This window comes from Pseudorasbora parva, chromosome 15, assembly GCF_024679245.1.
Source record: "Pseudorasbora parva isolate DD20220531a chromosome 15, ASM2467924v1, whole genome shotgun sequence".
Lineage (NCBI taxonomy): Eukaryota > Metazoa > Chordata > Actinopteri > Cypriniformes > Gobionidae > Pseudorasbora > Pseudorasbora parva.
In genome coordinates, this window is record NC_090186.1 from 41,126,941 (window position 1) to 41,151,515 (window position 24,575).

The 24,575-nt window shown below is 37.3% G+C and overlaps 2 protein-coding genes across 2 annotated transcripts; one reads left to right on the forward strand and one right to left on the reverse strand.

Annotated features, from left to right (window-relative positions):
* Nucleotides 1-731: 731 nt before the first annotated feature.
* Nucleotides 732-11,997, reverse strand: prep (prolyl endopeptidase). The gene is made up of 15 exons (XM_067418156.1): nt 11,830-11,997; nt 11,279-11,353; nt 11,057-11,190; nt 9,915-10,045; nt 9,613-9,822; nt 7,172-7,293; nt 6,991-7,096; nt 6,714-6,905; nt 5,988-6,185; nt 4,949-5,052; nt 4,603-4,739; nt 4,405-4,499; nt 3,552-3,683; nt 3,287-3,443; nt 732-1,953 (listed from the first exon to the last, which is right to left on the reverse strand). The coding sequence occupies exons 1-15, from the start codon at nt 11,869-11,871 to the stop codon at nt 1,659-1,661; spliced, it is 2,130 nt and encodes a 709-aa protein (XP_067274257.1). The 5' UTR covers nt 11,872-11,997; the 3' UTR covers nt 732-1,658.
* Nucleotides 11,998-12,951: 954 nt separating this feature from the next.
* prdm1c (PR domain containing 1c, with ZNF domain) lies at nt 12,952-24,535 on the forward strand. Its single transcript, XM_067418158.1, has 8 exons — nt 12,952-12,961; nt 13,218-13,304; nt 14,330-14,531; nt 17,937-18,059; nt 19,480-19,741; nt 19,991-20,772; nt 21,590-21,718; nt 23,174-24,535. The coding sequence occupies exons 3-8, from the start codon at nt 14,349-14,351 to the stop codon at nt 23,612-23,614; spliced, it is 1,920 nt and encodes a 639-aa protein (XP_067274259.1). The 5' UTR covers nt 12,952-12,961; nt 13,218-13,304; nt 14,330-14,348; the 3' UTR covers nt 23,615-24,535.
* Nucleotides 24,536-24,575: the final 40 nt, after the last annotated feature.

The following is a 24,575-nucleotide window of genomic DNA, read 5'->3' on the forward strand; positions in this document are numbered from 1 at the left end:
CATATTTTCCTCACTGTATATATATACCGTATATGTATATAAACATACTACCGGTCAAAAGTTGAAGAACGGTAAGATTACTTAATGTTTTTAAAGAAGTCTCTTCTGCTCACCAAGGCTACATTTCTGTAATTAGAAATGCAAAAAAAGTTGTAATATTGTGAAATATTAAAATATAAAATTAATTTTCTATTATTCCTGTGATGCATAGCAAAATTTTGAGCATTATTACTTCAGTGTCACATGATCCTTCAGAAATTGTTCTAATATGATTTACTGCTCAAGAAACATTTATGATTATAACAGTTGTGTAAAAAAATTTAAGGATTTTTTGATGAATATAAAGTATATAAAGGTATATATAAAGGTTTTGCTTGTGTGTGTGTAATAGACAAGCTTATGTTAAGAGAAATACAACAAAATCATTACACATCATTATAAGGACCCTAAAAAGCCATATGTGATATGAGATAATGCTGAACCTGCTTTAGTTTTGTTTCATGGGATATGGGCGTGTAAGCCTGCCAGCAGAGGGAGACAAAGTCAATTCACACTGATACGGAGTAAAACTTGTTTTGGAGTGTATTATAGAATCCACATAGATGAGATTAATAATTTCTCTGTAGTCTTAAAAAAAATGCATTTGAAATGCTAATTGTGCCTGGACCAGCGCAACAATCTAATAGAACATGCAAACAAAACACAGCTATGATCTTACTGAACACACACAGTTTTTGTTCAAATGTGTTTTATTGTACTAGGTTATTTCATTTACTTTTCCCTTTAAAGGTAAAACCATCTGCATAAATGTGGAGGTAGAAACGGATTTCTGTCGAGAGATTTAGCTCATTTGCACAAATGAACATACTCGCAAATACTGTAAGGGTGAATCTCATGTTCAGAAACATGCTCAGGTTATATTTCAACTCCAATCAAAAGAAAAAATAATGAAACATTTTCATTCCAACCTCTCCAGTTCTCAATGCTGTATGCAAAAACTCACTGTCATTACAGTAATCCAAAAAAACATTACAGTACCAGTATTTGTACATTTATATCATTCATGCTGTGAATGAGAATCATATCCAGGCAAATTACAGTAATGAATCTGTAGAAGCATTCATAACACTCGACCCCTAGTTTAAATGTGCTGAACTGCCATTAAAAATAGTGTAACAAATAATAAAAATCCTAAAAAAAAGGCTTCCTTTATGGATAATGTGCATTTATTTATTTTAGTTTTGGGGGCAAAATGTGATCTGAACATGTTTTCATGAGATTCACTTGCAAAATGGTTTCTTGATGGGTGCTATACATTAATGCTGTGATCCATAAACTGCTCATGCCTTTCCGTCATCAAATAAATACAGCTTTTAGTAAAGTGCTTGAGAGGTTATGACACTTCCCCCCCGTGACCTCAGTAATTATAATATTTCCTAAGAAGAACAAGAGCCCAGTGATACAAAAATCAGTCATGAATGCAGTTCAGGTTATAGCTTTCAGTGAAAAGATTTTAGCGTTTCTACTAGAAAGTAACATCTAATAATGAAACAGAGACTAAGAAAAGTGAACATTTCAGTGAACAGGAGCGCAAACAGGCATGAAATCAAACTGTAAGAGGTAAAAACCTGCAGGTTTAGAGGAGGTTTGGTGACGTTTCACTCGAGCCAGCTGAGGTTCAGGCAGCGAGCGATGAAGGCGTACGTGTCTGCCACCTCCTGAATGACTTTACTGGTGGGCTTTCCTGCGCCGTGGCCTGACTTAGTGTCCACATAGATGAAGAGAGGGTTTGACTGGCCGGGCCAGTGACCGATCTCATTCTGCAGGGTGGCGATGTACTTTAATGAGTGCAGCGGCACCACGCGGTCATCATGGTCGCCCGTCAGCAACAGTACGGCCGGATACTGAACCCCGTCTCCTTCTGGAACACGGATATTATGAAGAGGAGAATACCTGCAGGATCACAACATTTACAGCTCTTTAAACTCAGAACAGAAAAGTGCTTTTATGTCAGAGATACACAATAAAAGGCATTCAAAAAATAATAATTTCGCCTATATTGAAAATAAGAAACGTTTTAATGCACTATTCAGTCGGTGTGCAACATTACCTAAATTACATACAATAAGTGGTTTTTAAATAATCTGGATGAGCAAATCAATGGTAAAATTATAGACATATAATCAGTGTTATTTTAGTTTTATCATATTATAGCATTTATTAACATTTTTAATTTGTTTTTTCATTTTAGCATTTACATTTTATTTTATGTTTTAGTCATTTTATGTACTTGTCCTTATTAGTTTTGGTCTTTTTAAAACATTTCTATTTGGTAGAGCTGCATGATTCTGGATAAACTGAGAAAACTGAGAAGTTTATTTTAAAAAAAGAGAGATCAAGTTTCTCCCACGATTATGTATAGACAACTAAAAATAACATGACACATTTTTAATTGCTGCAGTCTGTTAAAAAAATATTTAATTAATTTGAATACATTTATTTTTAAATCGGTTTGAATGAAATATTCAATGTCTCATAAATACTTCAGTCAGTGTTTTTAACCGAATCTCTTGAATGAATGATTCAATGACAAATACATATGCTGTGTCCAAAATCGCCCCTATACCCATAAAGGGTTACTTCAGTGATTAGCATATGGCTTTGTAATAGTAGAAACCCTGGAGTATATTAGAATGATTATGCTTCTCTGTGTCATACCTGGATCAGCAGCAGCACAAACACAGATCTGACTGTTCGCTGTGATCATATTGTCAAAGGTTTATTAGACAGCTGAATAAGATGATGGCTGTTTTAATCGTGCAGCTCCACGATTTAGTCCTTTTAGTACCTCAAATAATTTCAGTTAGTTGCCATTTTGCTAAGGAAACATTTCGAATTTTCGGTTTTCATCTATTCATATTTTTATTTGAGCCATTTCAATTACATTAAAAAATTATTTGTTTTAGTTAATACCAATGCGGTATATTAATAAAATAATTGAATAAAGGTTCACTAATATATGGTAAATTAAATCTAATAAGGTAATGCATTACATATTTTAAATAATGCTGTTGCCACCATACTATAAAATCAATTATCCTTTTGACATTGTGCATAAAGATTTTACCACACGCAAGGGGGTAAAATCACAGAAACACAAATTGCCGTGCAGCTTTAATTGACATGCATTTACGTCTCAGATGTGTCACTGCCTCTGCTGCTTCTAAAAATGGTAGAAAAATGAACTGTGTCTGAGCATCACTGGACTCAGAGAAAGTAAACTCACTTGATTAACCAGTCGAACTGCTCTTTGATTTCAGAGCAGCCGAAATCAGTGGTCCAAGCGTGGCCGATGGTGAACTTATGAAACTTTAACATGTCCATGACGCCGACCTGAGCCACAGCACAGCCGAACAGATCGGGCCTCTGATTCACACACGCCGCTGCGGGACACAGGGGTCAGGAATCAGTACTAGGAGATAACAAACGGGAGAGTGTGTGTGTGTGTGTGTGTGTGTGTGTGTGTGTGTGTGTGTGTGTGTGTGTCGTACCCACGAGCAGGCCCCCGTTGGAGCCTCCATTGATGGTGATTTTGCTGGAGGAAGTGTAACCCTCCTTTATTAGATACTCAGCTGCACACTGAAAGTCAGTGAAACAGTTCTGCTTATTGGCCAACATCCCCGCTAAACAGCAAGAGAGAAAAGTGAGAGACACTTTTAATTTAAATACAACAGAATGTTAAAGATATTAGGGTTATGTTCCAAATATATAATACACACACTAATTCTGCAGCACGTACACTAGTGTTCAAACGTTTGGGGTCGACAAGTCTCTTGTGCTCACCAAAGCTGCATTTATTTGATCAAAATTACAGTAAAAACAGCAATAGTGTGAAATATGATTGGAATTTTAATTAACTATGTAAATGTATTTTACAATGCAATTTATTCCTGTGATCAAAGCTGAATGTTCAGCATCATTACTCCAGTCTTCAGTGTCACATGATCCTTCAGAAATCATTCTTATAGGATGATGTAGCGTTCAAGAAACACTTCTTGCTATCATCAGTGTTGAACAAAGTTAATATTTTTGTGGAAACTGATTTACCGGTATTAAGGATTCACTAGCACTGAGATTGTCTTTAAAATGTAAAGTGCTTTATAAATAAAATGCATTATTATTATTTTTTAATAGAAACTGAACAGAATTTATTTGCATTAGAAATCTTTTGTAGCATTATAAATGTCGCCATGTTTGATGAATTTAATGCATTATTGCAGAATAAAAGGTAAAACAAATATAAATAGTAGGCAGTGTATAATGCACAGTATGCAATTATCTAGTATTCTATTCAGAAGATTTGCACAGATCGATCCCTGATTATCTCCAGAATTAGTCACATGCCTTTATGCCACGTCTCTCCATATTCTCCACCTCCTCTGATGTTGGCCACAGCTAAAACTCCTCCCAGATGCCTGACAAATATCAGCCGAGAAACGCTGAAAAACAAACGGGAACAGGACAGACGTTTAAAAGAACAGGAAGGTGATGCATGTGCGGAGTGTGTGACCGGCTGTATGTTTTTGTGCTTGTGTATCATACCTGTAGCTGGGTGTGATGGAAATATTAAAACCTCCATATCCGTATAGGAAGGCAGGATGGGAACCATCCAGCTTGATTCCTTTCTTATGGACAATAAACATTGGGATTTGGGTGCCGTCTTTACTGGGATAAAACACCTGTATGAAACACAAAGGCATAAAGTGAAGGTGATCAGACACTCACGTTCAAAAGTTTCTTGTGCTCACCAAGGCTGCATTTATCTGATCAAAATTACAGTAAAATAGAAAGTGTGATATATGATTGCAATTTCTTTTTGTTTTCTATTTGAATATTTATTACAATGTACTTTACAGACAGATGAACTGCCACAAGTGTGTAGCTGTACCTGAGTGGTCTGGTAGTCAGCCGGACTGAAGCCCTTCACCGTGACCTCTCTGAAGATGTGCGGCTGCAGCGGCTCTTTAGTCAGATCACAGTGATAGATGATCGCTGCAGGAAAGCACAGCACACGTCAGTCGAGACACACCTGATACCTGAATGTTATTAATGAGTTTATAAAGGGTTACTTCAGCGATTAGCAGATGGCTTTGTATCAGTAGAACCTCTGGAGTTTATTCAAATGATCATGCTCCCCCCCCTCATATCCCCCTGAGACAAGAGATTTATGCATTTTATTTCTGGAAAAATTCCCCCGATGACGCAAATATTGTCAATTTGCGTCATCGGAGGACTTTTTAGCAAAACGCTAAAGACTACAGCCAGTAGAGGAGCTATTTCCGCATGTTTTCAACCCGTGCATGAGGGATGGAGATCACACTCACAGCTCAGCTTGCAGCTGCAGGCATTCATGGAAACAGATCGGGTGTGGAGTAAAGTGAGTGTTTCAATTTCTCAAATTAATTCCTATAAAAAAGTTAATCTTCCAAAGGCATGAACTGAAAACGCACCAGACCGAACACGCGCTGTGAATATATGCCGCGGTCACGTTACCTCAGCTCTCATCACGAGAGCTCATTCAGCTCATTCATCACGATGAATGTAATCTGACTTCTGCTGCGTTTGGCTGTGACACTCGCGCGGCGACTCACTCATTATATTGAACAGACACGTTCAGTTTTTAATTGTAGTGTCTGTTCTCTAACTGAACTGATTTTATGAATTTGAACACAGTGGGCAAATGATCCAGTGATTCAGTAGCGGTGGTTCGGGAGTGGCCTCGTAGGGCCGCAAAGCATTCTGGGAATTGTTGTCTTTCATCCCCATGAGACAAAAATATATTTCCTGTCTTTTCTCAGTCTAGAAGGCAGCAAATTCAAAAATTATTTCACATTTCTACTACATTAATGACCCAGTTTAAATACAGATTCATCTTCCAAGCGCTGAAGTACTCCTTTAAGGTCAGGAGCTTCTGAATCTTGACGGACCTGGAGACAAAAACGAGGTGAAGCTGTAAAAGATCTCAGAGTCTTTCTTCCTCCCAGTGAAGCCCACGATTGAACCGACGTCCAGCGGGAACGTGCGGATTTCCTCTCCCGAGGACAGATGGAACATCTTCAATACGTTCTTCACGTCATGGAGGAAACACACAAACAGGAAGCTGGAGTACGTACAGGTAGCGAACACTGAAAGAGAGAGATAAAGAGAAATTATGTTTTAATGATCATTATCATCGTAAACCACTGACAAAATAATATTTAAAATTTAAATAATACAAATGTATTACAAAAATACATATATATAATATATAAAATAATAATAAGTAATAAATTATACTATATAGTGTAATTACATATATGAATCAATAATAAACTGAATATTAAAATATTCTGTCTTTATGTTGTTTCTACATTAATTTGGAGATTCACTGTGAAATTATGACACATTATATATTAAAAACTTTAATGTTAGAAGCAATTAATCTCAATTAATTACAGAAAAACGTGAGATGAATTAGTTCATTTATATATACACATAAAATACTTAATTCAAATTTTACTGGACTGTTAAAAGTGTGGGAAAGAACATAGAAATTAGATTATGCAGAACACTTTTTTGTTTTGAATAAAAGCAGATTTATTACGCATAATTCCTGTGACATTTTTTAAGAAAGTAAATTTCACGTTATCTCTAAAAACAGTATTTCTACTCACCGATGACGTCTTTGTCATGTTGGGGAATGAGCTCTTTCCACTGGCTGACGGACGGTTGGGCGAAGTCGATATTGATGAGTCGATATTGAGGAGCGTCCAGGTTGGTTTTAAATGTGAAAACTGTTCCTTCATTTGTGACGTATTCATACTCCGCATCAAAGTTATCGATCAGCTTTACCCATGGCAACAAACCTACCATCAATAAGAGAGAAATAAGACGGTGGCATCAGAAAAGAAGTATTCTTGTCTGAATAATATTGTTTTTTTGCATCTGTACCCGTGATTCCCTGCGGTGTGTCGTTCAAGTCACAGTACCACAGTCTGTTGACGGGGTCACAGCCCTCCCGGATGGACAACAGCACGTACCGGCCGTCATCAGACACCTGAAAACACACACGCATACATTATTCTCCTCAGACACGATCGGAAATAAAGTATCGTCCGTGTGTGTTTGTTACCTCAGCACCACTCATCCATTTCGGCTGATCGGGAAACTCTGCACACAGGACGTCCTGAGACTGAGGGGTTCCCAACACATGATAGTACAGCTTCTGGTGCAGGTTAGTGGACGTCTCAGTGCCTGAGATAGACAGACAGACAGAGAGTTTCATTAAGATCTCCTACCAGTGTTTTTATTGTTAACTAAATCTAAAACTACTAAACAACAGTGAAACAAAATAAAATAAATATTATATTATATATATATATATATATATATATATATATATATATATATATATATATATATATATATATATATATATATATAAAAAAAAGATAAATGTTTCCTTGGAAACTAACTTTAAAAAGTGTAAAGTATTAACACGACTAAAACTGAAATAAAAATTAGGACTGTCAAGCTATATTTTTATATGATCAATTATACAATGTTGATTAATTAATTGAATTCCACATCAAATCTGGCTGAGAAATGACCCCCCAAAAGAGAAATAAAAGTTAATATTGTGTTAAATGAGAAAAGCATCAAATAGACATTACCAAAAATAGCTTTAGGAAAAAAATTATTTATTTGATTCAACATAAAATGTATTACACAAACTTTTAGGCTACAACGGCCATGAGGGTGAGTAAATGATGATATAATTTTTATTTTCAGGTGAACTATACCTTTAATGGGTTTTTTAGTAAATACAGAATCTTATGAATGAAATAATCAATCCTCTAACTAAACCTGCCAGTAAATGTCAGTAAATTTCTAAATGAATAAGCCAGTCATTTATTCATTCATTCGATTCGTTCAAAAAGCTGATTCATTCAGGAATGAAGTAAATGGCTTTCTTTATGAATGGGGCATTGAATCATTGCTTCACCAAATTCATTCAAAACACACATTTATTCAGAAACACCGCTGTGTGTTGCTCGGAGACGCAAATTAGTTCTGCTCTTATGGGTAATGTTTTTGTGGCAAAATTGAGCAAAAACAGACAAAAATATAACACAATATTAAAGGCACAATATGTAAGATTTTTGGACCAAAAAAAACAAAAAACATTTGAACAATGTTGTATATTTTGTTGACTTGTGTACTTGCATTATCCCAAATGTTTCCAACGATGTTTAAATCCAGAGAAATAGGGAATTTTAACCAGGACGCGGACCGTGAGTCACCCATCCATGATATCATACCCTTGATTTCCGGGGTATATATTAAGTGTTTAGACATTAGACAGGTGAGCAACTGTTGGGAGACATTTATCGACAGAAAACTAATCACTGTTATACAGCACAACACAGTCCTATTGTTAGAATCTGGTTTTCATGATGTACCATGTTTTACATGCCTAATATTGATCTACCTCACTGCAGTGTGAACAAGTGTCTCATAGTAGCCGCTGAGCAAACGCACAGAGAAGCATTATAACACAACTTTCAACACACTCAAATAATGTATCTAATATAATAAAACAGCACTGCGTTCCGCCACATATACACATGGCCGGAAGAAGAGGAAAGGCTCGTCTGCGGGTAGAATAAAAACTCAGCGAAATCAATGAGTTTTCAAAGACACGCCTTTGATTTAAATAAGTGACCTCTAGCGGCGAAAAATTACATATTGTGGCTTTAACTTCTTATTTATTGAACTGTTATATAAAATCAATATCACATTTTCCCTCATGCTATTCATGACAATTGCGCCCTTTACTTGTGTGATAACTATATCATATTATATAAATAAGAAAATGGTAAATGGACTGCATTTATATAGCGCTTTTATCCAAAGCGCTTTACATTTTTGCCTCACATTCACCCATTCATACACCGACGGCGATGTCAGCCATGTAAGGCGCCATCCAGCTCGTCGGGAGCAGCTGGGGTTAGGTGTCTTGCTCATGGACACCTCGACACTTGGTCAGGTGGAACCGGGGATTGAACCACCAACCTTCTGGTTTGTAGACAACCTACATGAACCACTGAGCCACTGCCGCCCTACAGTGGCAACAACTCAACTCAAAACAACTCATACAGTGGCATTTTTGCCCTGATTTTGAATTTTAGGGGCTTTTAACTGCGTATTATAGACTCCATCATGCAGCGAGTTGTTGCCCTGCATCATGTTTGTCACACTCAACTTTATAAAAATGTCAGACGTCGCAATAATAATTGAATGCTTTTTTCCCCCCTATATCGAATTAATTAAATTAACGCATTAAATCGACAGCCCTAATAAAAAAATATTTTGTTAAATAGAAATATTGAATAAATATAACTGTAAAAAAAAAAAAAAACATTTCAAAAACAAACTAAAATGAAAATAAAAACTGAAAATATTAAAATAAATGTTAATAAAAATTATTAATACTATATAGTATGTAAAATAACATGTCTGTTACACATGCATGTGTGAATTTGTGCATCAGCCGTGTTTGTGTGTCTTTACCGTCACTCTTGCCCTCCTGCTCGGGGTAGGAGTTGTAGAAGAGTCCCTTTCCATCATGAGTCCAGGACATGCAGGTGAATTTGACCCTGTCCAGTTGATCCTCCAGAAGTACGGCACCATCAACGCGCAAAAAACGCATCTCGACCCAGTCCGAGCCGCTCGCACTGGTACCGTACGCTAGGTACTCGCCATCCTCAGAGAACGCATAACCTGCCAATAAGCTGCAGGCTTTAGCTGACATCCATACACTGCAGAAAAAGACCTCACATGCTTCGTGAAACAAACACAGACACACCCAGCACCTCGTAAAGCCACCGTCCCGTCCTCGGAGAAGGTGTTTGGGTCCAGGAACACGCTGGGCTCTGCCTCAAGGTTCTCCTGCATGTACAAAACGCTCTGGTTCTGCAGACCCGTGTTGTAAAAGTGAAAATACCTACAGGGCAAGAAATGTTTGTTAGTGCTTTCAAAAACCCAGACATGCTACAGAACAGATAATCAAAAGTTCGGCCCGGCAAGATTTGTTAATGTTTTTGAAAGATGATCAGTGAAACAGTGAAATATTATTACAATTTAAAATAACTGATTTCTGTCTAAATATATTTTAAAATGTAATTTATTCCTGTGATCAAAGCTGAACTTTCAGCATCATTACTCCAGTCTTCAGTGTCACATGATCCTTCAAAAATATTTCTGATATAAGGATTTGATGCTCAAGAAACAATATAGGTTAAAAAGTATAAATGTGTGTGTGTTTTTTTTAAATGGTCGATGGATTGGCTAAAAAAAACCTATTCCTCAGCTGGGATCGTGCAGAGCCTTTGAAGCCCTTTGATCTGCGTTTATTCGGACCTTCAACATTTTGGTTGCCATACAAGTCTATAATATGGAGAAAAATCCTGGAATGTTTTCTTTTCAACGGAAGAAAGAAAGACAACTTGGATGAGATGGGGTGAGTTCATTTTGAAGTGAACTAATTCTTTAAGAAGCAAAAAATATCACAATAAAAAAAAAAATATATTAATAATTGCATCGCAAAATCATCATATTAAAATGATTTCTGAAGGATCATGTGACACTGAAGACAGGAGTAATGATGCTGAAAACTCAGCTTTGATCACAGGAATAAATTACACTTTGAAATATATTCTACTAATTGTAATTGTACTAACAAATTGTAATAATATCTCACAATTTTACTGTTTTTACTGTATTTTGGATCAAATAAATGCAGCCTTGATGAGAGTAAGAGACTTCTTTCAAGAGCATAAATAATTCTGAATTATTCCAAACATTTAGTTCACATGCTTGAAAACACTAAATAAACCATCAGAGTTTGGTTAAAGTAACATCTGACCCTTTCTAAACTGTGATATTTTAAGTTTATTCTGCTGGAATGGATTGATTATGTCCGTTCGTTGTGGTCTGTGTTTGTTGGCCGCCTCACCTGTCCCCGCGTTTGAAGGGGCAGCTGTATTTGGGGTAGTCATAGAGCTCGGTCATGCGATCCTTAAAGAGGTCTCTGACCTCACACTGCTCCAGGAACGGCAGGGTCAGCTGATTCTGAGCGTTCACAAAGGCCTGGCAGATACAGAAAGCGTCATATATCTCATTATACACCGAGTCAGATGTTCACGAGGAGAGTGGAGAGCTGTTGTGTGGAGATCACCTGTGTTTTTTCACTGTCGGGATCCTCCAGCCAGCTGTATGGGTCAGGAACTTTACATCCATGATAGTCATCCACCTGATAATAACACACATGCATCACATGAGCAGTAAGGTCACCATGGCAACATGATCACAGCACAGGTGGAAGTTGCCTTTTATCAGTCTCCTAGAAGTTCAATTACTCATTCATCCTTCAGCCATTCATTCTTGTATTAATTAATTTATTCTAATATACATTTATTATCCATTATGTATGTATATTATCCATTCTTTATATACAGTATATTACCATCTAATCTATTATATAGGGCACGGTATATATTAATATCTATCTATCTTTCCTTCATCCACCTATTATGCATTATAGCAGTTATTAACATTAAACTTTATTATTTAATTAATTTATAAACTCTCTCATGTATTCATTCATTCATGTATTCATTCATTCATATATTTATCAATTCGTTCCTTCTTTTATCCATCTGCTCTCATTCATTCATCCTTTCATCTATTCATCCATGCACTCTTTCTCTCTATTATTCAGTCACTCACCACTGATTCCTCTCTATAGACGTTTGGGTACTTGAAAGCCATTATTCAGTGATCGTCAGAGCTGGTGAACAGATGAAAAAATGATATGATGAAATTAAAGGAGACGAGTGTTAGGGAGTTTAGTGTGCTTGAGCCGCAGCACAATGTCCGGAATCAACAGGAAAAGAATCCGTACAAAGACGAACGCGCCGAGGGGGAAAAAGCGCTGAGCTCGCCACAGCGCCCCCTGCTGGTGGAGGCACAGATACTCCGGGCCCGTAATGACACAGGATGAACACTAACTAACGTTAGGTTCTTTTGCTAACTATTAATGAGCCACGTTTGTTATATTCAGCATATCTGCTGTGTGTGTCTGTTGTTTTGTGCAATTTATTTTCTTCTTGTAACGTTACTGTATGGTATGGCGAGTGTAGGCCTACGTAAACAAACAAAACTCGTGTGCGCCAGGACAAGATTTTGAGTGAATATGACATCAATTACCTTCTGTTTATCACACGAAGAAGTCGAAATAATACGAAATACTTTAAATAACGCACCTTTATGTACTTTCTTTTTTGGAGCTTGACAGTTGACCATCCTTCTCGTGAAGGTGAGTAACGTTAAACGACAGAATATTTGTATTATTAATTATTTTGGTAACAATTTCCTTCATAATGCGTTTGATATTGAAGCCCATTTGTGCCGCATATGTAAAAAAAAAAAAATGCTTTGGTAACTTAAGTATGCCATAAAAAGTCAAAATGATGAGATTAAAAATTCATAATTATGACATGCTAATGACATACCATATCACAATTTATGAGTTAAAATGAGACCCACCAAGTCAAAATAAGGAATAAATTATAATCAGTTGGAATTTTGACTTTCTATGGCATATTTATGACTTTTCATGTCATAATTAAGATTTACAAAAGCTTTTTTCATTTGTGTTAGAAATGGGTTTCCATACATACAAGTTTGATTGATTGATTGAATGATTGAATTATAGGGTATTGTATATGTAAAATTAATTGTTTTGTATGTTTTGCAACACAGAAATCAAACAAAACGCATAAGAATAATGTAAGCAAATTTATTCAGTTTATGTTGTGCATGTGTTTCCTTCATCAGAAGATCCAGTTTTGCATCATTTGTAAGTATCAGCTAAATTAATAAATGTAAATGCTTTGGGGGCACTGCTATGAGAATTGTATGGACAATATGAACAGATATCGAAACTATGACATGTCGGAGATATAGTCATATAGAGACCTTGTGAGCTTCTGTGAAATGCACATTCAAAGAGAGAGAAAAAAGAGCGAGACAGATTTGAAGGGGTGGAGGAAGACACAGGGGTGGAGTTTATCAAGTGATGTCTGAATGAAAACGAAGATTTCTACACATTCAAGAGAGGACAGAGATAAACTGCTTGACTGTAACCTCCTCCTACAGACGGCAGGAGAGAAACTCACACGGACTCCTCTCAAACCATCACAGTAAGTCTGCATTTTACTCTATTTGAACATGCAGTTGGTCTGTAGGTCTGTCTCATGTAAGCGGTGTATGAATCAGCTGAAGGAAGCTCTGATGAGTTGTGGTCACAGCTCTGTGTGTGAGCGAGAACGCTGCTCTTGTTGAGTTTCATTCTAACTGTTTTACTCCTCTCGATTCCCACATCAAACTGACACAACATTTACCTGTCAAATGTGTGCTTCTGATCAGATCGGAATAAAAAGCTATAAACAGGAATAAAAGCTATACAATGAATGTGGAGAGCAGCTTTTTGTGCACAAAAAAAAGGTTTTTGTGCTTTTGATTGCAATGTATTATTGGAAAATCCTCATTTGAGATCCATTTTCCCCAGCTAACAAGGAACGTTATTAGAACGTTCCTGCAATGTTCTCTCAAAGTTATGAACTTTAGTTTGCTCAAAGTTAACTGGTCCTTGATGATGTTCTTGAAATGTTTGCACAAAAACATTATTTTTGCATAGTTCATTAAAAAAAAAGAAAAATCTGAGGTGTTTGTTTTTTAAATGTTAGTATTTGTTTCAGAATATTCAGAGAACTTTGAAAATTAACATTCCTGTAATGTTTGCAAAATTATAAAATTGAATGTTGAATGAATATATATTCTTCTTAGCTTGGCCATTGGTGTTTTGTCTGTTCAGTTGCTCATTTTCTTGTGACTCATCAGAGTAAAAGATTCATATGTTGTCCAGTCACATTCAGTTAATTAATGGAAATGTTGGTTAGTTAGTAGTTGGTGACTGGAAAATTAGCTTACACCACTTACATTTTGTTCTATTTATATCATAATGATTCCAATGATGAGTCAAATGAGTGAATTCAATTATTATTTATGATCTTTTTGTATAAATTTCTATTTTAAAAAACGCATGTCTTTTTTTGTCAGTAGCAAGCACTCAGAATGGGAAATGGGAAATAAAAACATTAAAAAATAGTTTGATCTTTCACTGATCTTAATTTGTACCCTTTTTCTGTCTGTCTGTCATACATAGGTGCAATCTCAACTTTATTATGCCATCAAAAACACTCACCACCACAGCAAACACGAGCATCACTGTACAAACTGAGGAGAGCGTGGATGACACGCGCACCTGTCATGCGAAAGATCGATGTGAGATGGACTTTGATGGGTGGAAGGAAACCAGAGTCCAGACATCACTACCCAGAAACCTCAGATTTACACATCACAATCAGGTACACACACACACACATACATATACAGTGGCTGCCAAGCTCAAAAAAAGGCATGAGGAGTTATGCAAGCATGGCTGGGGGCATCAGACCATCTGTAACAATATTGAAGACATTTTTAAAGTCAAAAGGGCTAAAAAATCTAAAATTCAGTTACGTATATAACTTGTTTGCTTATGCAGTTTAGCCAATAGGTGGCGCTGTTACCAAATTCAGGTGGTGTGGTCAGTGTGAGGTTACAGTGACATTACAAAGGTTGTCAATATGCCGTGGCTTATCAGCTTGGCACCATGCCATCACAGTTGCTGATGCATTATTAGAAAATGGTTTGTTCAATCAAAAAAGTTTCAATACGTTTTGGCTGGTAAAGGCTAAAGATGATCTAAGCCGAGTTTGGTTAAATTGGAGTTTGAAAAAATTTGGTTTTCAAAGAAATTCAAAATGGCAGACAGCAATTGTGCATATGGCATAATTGGTATCATTGTTTTTGGTGTGACTCAAGAAATCTAATAAAATAGGCAAAATGAATCAAAAGCTATTAGCATTTTTAGAAATTTCGTTATAATTGCTGACCACAAGATGGCACTGACTAAACTTTTTGAGTACTTCCAGGCATGGTGCTGATATCACATAACGAGTTCATGAAATACAACATTTTATGTTTAAATTCAAGATGCCCAATGCCCAAAATGGGCAAGAGGGGAAAATTAGGTATCATTTGACCAGGTATGCTGCACTGAATCAAAATAGACCAATCTTCTTGGCAAACCATTCATATATATTTTTTTCCGTATCTCTTGATAGGTAGTGCTGTGCCAAAAGGTTGTGCTTGTGCTGACATGTACCAAGTTTGGTCTTATTACGATAAAAGTCATTGCAGAGATACAGCCTAATTTTGGCATGCTCTTGTTCAAATTCGATAGCTCGTTATTCAAGAACGGTTTGATTTTTCGAAAATCTTTTTCATCACAGTCTGAAGATTATCTGAGCCAATTTTGGTTAAAATTTTCATGACAAAAAAATGACATCACAGGGTGCACTCAAATCTTCTTCAGCCAAGGAATAAATGTTTCTAGCCCAATGAAGTTATTAGCATAAACGTAAGTGGAGATTTCGACAGTTGGTGGCACGCACATGTGATGCATGCGTTATCTCAAAATTCCAAAATGGCTCTGGGCTGTGTCCAAAATCGCCCCCTATACTCTTAAATAGGGCACTATTTGAAGGGACAACCATTTGTAACGATGTCCGAAACCATAGTGGCGTTATCGAGTGCACTCATTCAATCTCATAATGCACCGCAATAACGAGTGTGTACGCTCAACGGCTAGAGAACACCCATAAATGCACTGTGAGAGTTTTTCGCAGAATGAAGTCATCTGACCAGAAGATGGCGCTGCAGCTGAATCCAAGGGGGCACTCGGAAAGCGTTCCACCCATAGGGCCGGCCATTGCTAACCTAGCCATCACCTGCTGTTAGCATCCCATTGACTCCCATCCATTTTTGAGTCACTTTGACAGTGAATAACTTTACATCAGAGGCGTTTAAAGACTCCATTTGTCCATTGTTTATTTCTAAAGAAACACGACAATGCATAAAAGGCTCCGTTACCTTGTATCTTACACTATCGCCCCGTAGAAGCTGTTTTTGTAAAAATAGGCTAACGATTGCGTCATAACCAACGCGACTCTGTCGCACAGTTGAGAAATTACCGTATAGACCTGAGGAGACGCTCAGAAGTAATCTTTTACTGTCTATGAGACAGTCGGGGGGACGTGGAGACATAAAGTCCGATAAAGTCAAGGGGGAAGAATGGGGAGAAGCCCATAGTGAGCCAAAAGCAACGGGAGAAAACATTTAAACAACTTGATTCAGATTTCACTTTCCACATCTACTAGAAGACCTACAGCTGTCAGACAGGAGGCTCACGCCACATCTACGTCGTCAAGCTCAGTCTGAGCCTGCGCAGTTCGCTCAGCCATCAGGAAGTGAGTGCCTCTGATTGACCTCACTTTCTGCCGTTGAAGTCTATGGGAACGCTCTGTCCATTTATTTTACTGTCTATGGCTGAATCATGCCATCCATCCATTTTCCAAACCACTTAATACTTTATATAGATATACATTCATTTTTTAATTGATTAATAAATAGTTTAATTAGGGTTTATACATGCTAGTTTCCATGACTGAGTTCAAGATAAATCTTTTCATTACTACTGGAGCGGCCATTTTGCAAGTTTCAAATTATTATTAAACAGCAAGCACAAACTCTGCCAAAGGGGCAGGCCTTCCAGCACAGGAGTGTCCGTAATCACTCACTCGTTTTCATTCATTCCCTCAAGTGGACTATATTAGTAGACTAATTGTAGGCTGTAGGCTGTCAAGAGACTTCAAGAGTGGAAAAAAAAATTCATTCACATTTTTATTTAGATTAACTTGATGTCTTAAAATAACTAAACCTAAATAACTAAATACATTTTTAAAACATTACTAAAAATGTAGCTAAAATTAATTAATTAAAATAATTAAAAACATTATCTCAACGATACTAAAATAACACTAAGGCACTCAAGATTTTAGAAAATATATGTCATTTTAAAAACATATATTCATATATATTTGCACACCAATGCATTGCATCTAATAAGCTTTTATTATGGTGTCTGGTACACCGGTATAGTAATATGTCAGTGCATTAGGTGCAAAATATTAAATAAGTTTCATTCATATGACAATAGGGCTGTAACGATACACCAAACCCACGATTCGGTTCGTATCACGATTTTTGACCCGCAGTACGATACAAACCTCGATATGGGGGGGACACAACAGTTTTATTCTGTACAGTATTCTGTAGCCTATTTTGCCGTCAATACCATATATCTGTATGGTCAATAGGCTACTGCCGACGTTTTCTTTGCGGTACCAATAGGCAATATATATTTAACATGAAGTATAGGGCCTCCTGTACATCAATACCAATAGAAGCGCCGCGTCAGACACGCTTCTGGTGTGCAAAGAAAGAGAAAACGCCACGCAGCCGCCCCGCGGATGACACGCAACAGAAACGCCACGCTCACACCACGTTGCCAGCCGGTTGGGGAAGCTTCTTGAAACACTTACGGCAAATTGTGTGGGTCTTGTCAACTACACGATTGCCATCCTTGTTCTCCACCGGGTAGCTGAAATGTTGCCATACTGCTGATTGAAGATGAAAAGTAACGTAAACGCTTTAACCAAGAATTGGTCACGTAGGAGACAGGGCTAAGTGACCATAGTGAAAAAGATCAGCTAGAAAAGGCTGAGTAATCTATAGTCCAGGTCTAATTTATCCCCACACACATTTGTTTTGCGGCAAAATGTTTTTTTATGTAATGCCTTTCTAATTTTCTGCTATTGTGTTGTTAGAAGGTGCTGGGCGTTTTCACCACAGAGGTTATTCCTGTAGGGACCCGGTTCGGCCCTTTGCAGGAAGAACATCTCCACCCTGAAGGTATATCTGCAAACATCAACCGGAAACACATCTGGATGGTACGTGTGCAAGCAAGAAAGATAACAAGTGTGTGTTTGTGAGATCGAGAACCATTCTGAGTCATTGAGGTTCATATTTACCAGTCATGTTTCAGGGCTGTGTGTGCTCATGTTGGGTTTTCTGACGCACTAATTCTCGCTTAAATGTGCCAGTAAAGCTACATACTCGTATCGCACACACTGACTCAGCAAGGAAGTGGCTCACAGGAGCGAGCAAACACACAAACTGAGAACAAGGTTCTCAGAAAATCTTAATAGATCGTTCTCATGCATTTGCAGCTCCATAGAAATTAATTTGCGCTGGGTTAGAAATGAAGAGGGCAAATAATTCACAAAATTGTAAAAATGTATAACGTAATATTATGGACATTTAGTATATAATGTTATATACAATGCATAATAAACACTACTGTTCAAAAGTATGGGGTCAGTGGGACTTTTTCTTTTTTTCAATAAATGAATGAATACTGATATTCAGCAAGGATGCATTCAATTAATTCAAAGTGACAGCAGAGACATTTAAAATATTGAGCAAGATTTATATTTCAAAACGATGCTGTTCAGTTAAACTTTCTATTGATCAATCCTGGAAAAAATATTGATTCCATAATAATATGAAGCATCACAACAATGTTTTCAACATTGATAATAATCATAAATGTTTCTTAAACAGCAAATCATCATATTAGAATGATTTCTGAAGGATCATGTGACATTGAATGAAAAAATCAGCTTTGATCATTTATTTTAATTTGTAATTTCATAATATTACTCTTTTTACTGTATTTTTTGATCAAATAAATGCAGCCCTGGTTAGCATAAGAGACTTTTGAATGGTTCTAAACAGTATGTTAAATGAAATACACCCTTATAAATGTAAAAAAGCTACGTAAAAATTGAATCTAGAGGGCTAAATATTTCTCTAAATGGAAATGAATTTGTTCTCTATATGACTACATCGCATGCAAAGTAAGTTCGTAAATGTGCAAGTCCAATCTCTTAGGTTCAATATTAGATAGGATGAACAAAACTGAAAAAAGAAAGAGAGAAAGAAAAAGACAGAGAGAGAGAGAAACAGGTGTCGTAAGGTCAAACAGACGGGCTGATCAACCAGCAGCTTAAAGACTGAATCAACAACTAAACCACAAACTCTCACTTTCACACAGTCGCTCACAAAAGGCGTGCTCTTTAAATCTGAGAGCAAACGTCTAATGCCCTGCGGTTTCATTTCCTAAACCGCTCCGAGTGCTTATTAATGGTGTTTGCTGTGCATAGCTATTACTATTGCTCATACCAACATAAAAACTTTGTAAAAATGCAACATAAAAATGTTGGATGGATGATTAAAAAAAAATTAAATGCATAATTTTAATTTTCTTTTAAAATGTCAATGCTGATTCATCTATTTTTTCTTGCCAAGATCTTCTCGGAGGGGCGATTACATCACTTCCTGTCTTGTGAGGATAGGAGCGACAGCAATTGGATGTGCTTTGTAAATTCTGCTCCGTCTCCTTGGCAACAGAATCTTGCCGGATTCCAAATTGGGATGCAGATTTATTTCTATGCAATGAAGGATCTAATGCCAGGGGAGGAGCTACTAGTAGGGCGGAGCTTAGGATACAAGCGGCCAATCAGCACCAGCCCCCTAACTGCCTATCTGAAGCAGCCACCTCCCACACAACGTGAGTGACAGCCACGATCAATTTCATGCTATTCTGATTGTCAAGAGTACTATGCAAATACATAAAAAAAAAATTTACTAGCATCCTTAAATTCAACTTCATTGACTATATTTTGCACATTTAATTTAATAAGTGTTTCACCATGTAATGACTGTTTATTTCATTTTTTATAGTTTTTAAACTTTCTTGTTAAATGTAAGGATTTTTTATTTTAATCATTTACTCAAATGTTTTCTGAATAATTTCCAGCTTTAGCTCAGAATAAAGATCAAGGGAGGGAGAAAAAGAGAGGTTATACCGTCACTGAGATCCTGGATCTGAACCCCTGTACTGATCATCACACCAAAACTCCGCTTAGCACCATCACACGATCTAAATATGGGGAAAAAGTGACCAGAGACCTGCTGAATCCTACATTTCCTCCATCTTTGATGACTAATAGCATCTCTGACATTCCTTTAAATGTAGGAGGGCATGTATACTCCCCTGCTATCCCACAATCCCCTATGCCAAGGTATATATGGCCTATAATACAATACGTGCCTTCACATCAGCCAATGGGATTTGGCCAAACAGCAGCACACATGTCCCATAATATTCCCCTTCCACCAATCCACATGTATCCATCTCTTTTGAGTCAAACTTCCAAAGAGAATCACCTTTCATTAGCGCTGACCTACAGAGGCGACCTTGAAATCGATGGGAGAGACTCTACAATAAGAAAGACAAAACCTAAAGACTTAACACAGATGTCACGTTACCAACCGCCAGCACTCAGCAATGCAACCAATCCTGCTAAAGTTTCCGATTCTGGTGACATCACTTCCAAGAGAGCCTCACCTGAGATGGGCGTGGCTTCCCCAGGCGTCTCCTCCTCCTCCGACAGACACGGCACAGAGTCTCAGGGCGCCCAGAAGCGGCAGACTGTAGGTTACAAGGCTTTACCGTATCCACTGCAGAGACAGAACGGAAAGATCCTGTATGAATGTAACGTGTGCGGAAAGAACTTCAGTCAACTCTCAAACCTGAAGGTACATGGAATATATTTGTTTTTGGGAATTTCTATAGTGTCAGTGGTCCAATAAAAGTTTTATTTTCACTTGATGGTTAAAACACTTCATATTTTTAGATATTTTTTAAAATCAAGACAAAAAAATCATATAAAAACTGAATAATAAAATATAATGAATACTATTATATCAGTAATATAATTTAATAATCTCTCTCTCTCATATATTTATATATATTATGGAGCCCCTAATGGTGATGGGGGAAAAAATGAGATGGGAAGAAAAATTCAATGCTTTTGTGTTCACCCATGAAACTTTGCTTTTGCTTGCAAAACTTTTGAGTTCTTTGTGAGTGAACGCAAAGCTTCTCGGGGGAACACAACATTTTTGCGAGAGAAATCAAACACATTGAAATAGATTTTTCATCACCATGTCCCTTAAGGGCCTCATCCCAAAATATGTGGTCTGTAAGATTTTTGTAATACGTCTCTTCTGTATACTGAAAAAACTCTTTTCTATTTTAATATATTTTAAGATGTAATTTATTTCTGTGAATGTTCATCATCATTACTCCAGTCTTCAGTGTCACATGATCCTTCAGAAATCATTCTGAGGATTTTCTGCTCAAGAAACATTTCTCAATGTTGAAAACAGTTGCTTCATATTTTCATAAATAGAAGTCTTACTGTCACTTTTGAATAATTTAATGCATCCTTGCTAAATAAAAGTTTGAATTTCTTTTAAAAAAAAATCATACTGACCACAAACTTTAGAACTGTGGTGTATGTATATTAATATTTCTTTCTTTTTTTTGTTTTTACTAAATGTCTTTCTCCAGGTGCACCTGAGGGTTCACAGTGGTGAGAAGCCGTACAGGTGTGAAATCTGCAGAAGGGATTTCTCCCAGCTGGCTCATCTTCAGAAGCACATCCAGGTTCATACGGGAGAGAAACCACACGGATGCCATGTAAGAACAGAAGGAGGAACAGCTGGTTGCTTTCTAGCGCCATTTTTACACCTGGTATTAAAGGGTTAGTTCACCCAAAAATGAAAATTATTTCATTAATTACTCACCCTCATGTCGTTGGACACCCGTAAGACCTTCGTTCATCTTCAGAACACAAATGAAGATATTTTTGTTGAAAGCTGATGGCTGAGAAAGGCTTCAGAAAGGCCTCCATTGGCATTCAGTATGTTTCCACTGACCCACTCACAAGACTCATAAGAGGCACTAAAGACGTCGTTACAAAGTCCATCTCACTACAGTGGCTGTACAATCATTTTACAATGCGACGGAAATAGTTATTGTGCGCACAAAAATCTAAATAACGACTTTATCCACCAAGTTATTGATGTGAACTTGACGGATGCACGAGAATCTGACGCAGCTCCACCGTTCAATACATGACCCGGAAAAGGAGGAGCGCCGATATCGTGTGAGTTCACGTCCGAGACCTACACGGAAGACAATAACTTGGTGGATAAAGTCATTATTTTGATTTTTTTGCGCACAAAAACTATTCTCGGTGTTTCGTAAGATTATTGTACAGCCACTGTAGTGAGATGGACTCTGTATCGACGTCTTTAGTACCTTTATGGGTCTTGTAAGTGGTCAGTGGAAATATACTGAATGCCAATGGAGGCCTTTCTGAAGCCTTTCTCAGCCATCAGCTTTCAACAAAAAATATCTTCATTTGTGTTCCGAAGATGAACGAAGGTCTTACGGGTGTCCAATGACATGAGGGTGAAATAATTCTCCTTTTTGGGTAAACTAACCCTTTAAGATGTGTTTTGGTTGATCGGATCCCAAGTGGACGACACTAAATACAGGTGTAAACGAGGCCTAAAACGCTTTAAGCTTGTCCAATTACGACCACTTCCAGAGGTAGTCGACCTCACATTAAACTGGATTGCTCTTAGAGTGTAAATGCTACGTTGTAAAGGTCGAATGAGTTCGAACAGCCACAAAAGACGTCTCCTCTCCGCCTCCTGACCTAATGCGTGAACATTATGGGAAGCGCACTAGCCAGACGGGATTTAAACTTTGTCGGCTAGCGACACAAGATTGGTTTAAAGATGAAAAATGTTCTCTCACCGTTCCTGATTTCTAACACACACACAGCATTCGGCTGGTCTTGCGGGTGTCAGAGCAGGAATGAAAGCTGATACTCGCTGTGTGTTTTTCTGTTGTGTCCTGGTGCGTTCATATGTAAATTGCGTGAGCTTATTTTGTCAATTAGATCAAAAGATATGAAAAAACCCATACATTTACCCGCCCATAGACCCTCCCCTCGAAGAAATCAGGACAGAAGTGGTTGAAAGTGAACAAAAGAGACTTAATAACGCATCTTAATACCAGCTGTAAACAGGGCCTAGGAGAGTCAAAGGAGATCTCATTTGCTGTGATGTGTCTCATGTGCAGGTGTGTCACCGACGTTTCGCCAGCTGCAGTAACCTGAAGACTCACCTGCGGCTGCACTCAGGTGAGCGGCCGTATGTCTGTAAGCAGTGCCCCGCCAGCTTCACCCAGCACATCCACCTGCGGCTCCACCGACGCCTGCACGCCGCTCCACGCTCACACCAGTGCCCGCAGTGCCCTCGCAGGTACACACACCTGTGCAGCCTGCAGATCCACCTCCAGCAGTTCTGTCCCGCCTCCAGCGTCACAGGCTCCGCCTCTCAGCTGGACTCGGCCAATGACGAGATCGAGAGGTTTGATCTCAGCGAAGATGCAGAGAGCCTCGAGGCTGATATGAAGACGGAGTCTATAAAAAAGATGTGCCGGGTGATCTGGACACAGGTACTTGAAGGTTCTTCAGTCCTACAGCAGGGAGGAGCACATGTCCAAATAATAAAACAATGAATCGTCCAGCCCGCTTTCTCCAAAGGTTTCCATTAAACGAGAAGGTGATCTGTAAGGTAAATTGTCTGACATTTGTAAGAGATGCACAATCTTGGCGGTCTACATGGTGTTCTTTGTGATTTCCTGTTTTATAGTTTTATATGTGTTTCATTTATATATTATACATACATTTTTAGTTGTTTTTCTTTGTACTAGACTGGCTTATCATTTAAAAATGTATAAAAGGAGTCAATTAATTTTTATCCAAAGCAACAGTAAAGACATTTAGAGTGCTGCACAAGATTTAAATGCTGCTCAAATTATCCTGAAATGTTTTATCTCTGTGTCTACAAAAATATGAAGCAGCACAACTGATTTCAACATTGAAAATAATTTCTGAAGGATCACGTGACACTGAAGACTTGAGTAATGATGCTGAAAATTCAGCTTTGATCACAGGAATATATTTCATTTTAAAGTATATTCAAACAGTAATACATTGTTATACTATTTCACATTATTACTGTTTTTACTTTATTTTTGATTAAATAAATGCATCCTTATTGTGAGACGTATTTCAAAAACATGATCAAATCTTATCGACCCCAAACTTTTGAACGGTAGTATGTATGTATATATACCACACACTTTATTGAATTTTGTACATTTGAATGTCTATGTTTAAGTTATGTTTTTTAAAAGTCCAAAATTATCACATTTTTTGTCATATCTGTAGATTGAACAAGCAAACCAAAAAAACACAAACATGCTTTCAGATAAGAGTTGACTATATGATAAAGGTATATTTTGGATGAACAATTCTCAGGACAAGAGTATTTTATAAAATTTCAAGTTTGAGAAAACTGGCATGTGTTTTATATGTTGTAATTTTATCTAATTTATTAATTAGTGCAATTTCTGTTTCCAAAAACAGTGGTTTAATATTTTTATATGGTTTATTTTCCATTTGTGCGATTTCATG

Coding starts and splice junctions, on each gene's coding strand:
- prep (XM_067418156.1), bottom strand. CDS start 11,871: ATGGCTTTCAAGTACCCAAACGTCTATAGAGAGGAATCAGTG. Junction 5,053..5,987: donor CACCTCGTTTTTGTCTCCAG/GTCCGTCAAGAT, acceptor GCTTTCCTGCAG/CGATCATCTATCACTGTGAT. Junction 4,500..4,602: donor TCCATCACACCCAGCTACAG/GTATGATACACA, acceptor TTTGTTTTTCAG/CGTTTCTCGGCTGATATTTG.
- prdm1c (XM_067418158.1), top strand. CDS start 14,349: ATGCCATCAAAAACACTCACCACCACAGCAAACACGAGCATCACTGTA. Junction 14,532..17,936: donor GATTTACACATCACAATCAG/GTACACACACAC, acceptor TTGTGTTGTTAG/AAGGTGCTGGGCGTTTTCAC. Junction 21,719..23,173: donor AGAAACCACACGGATGCCAT/GTAAGAACAGAA, acceptor TCTCATGTGCAG/GTGTGTCACCGACGTTTCGC.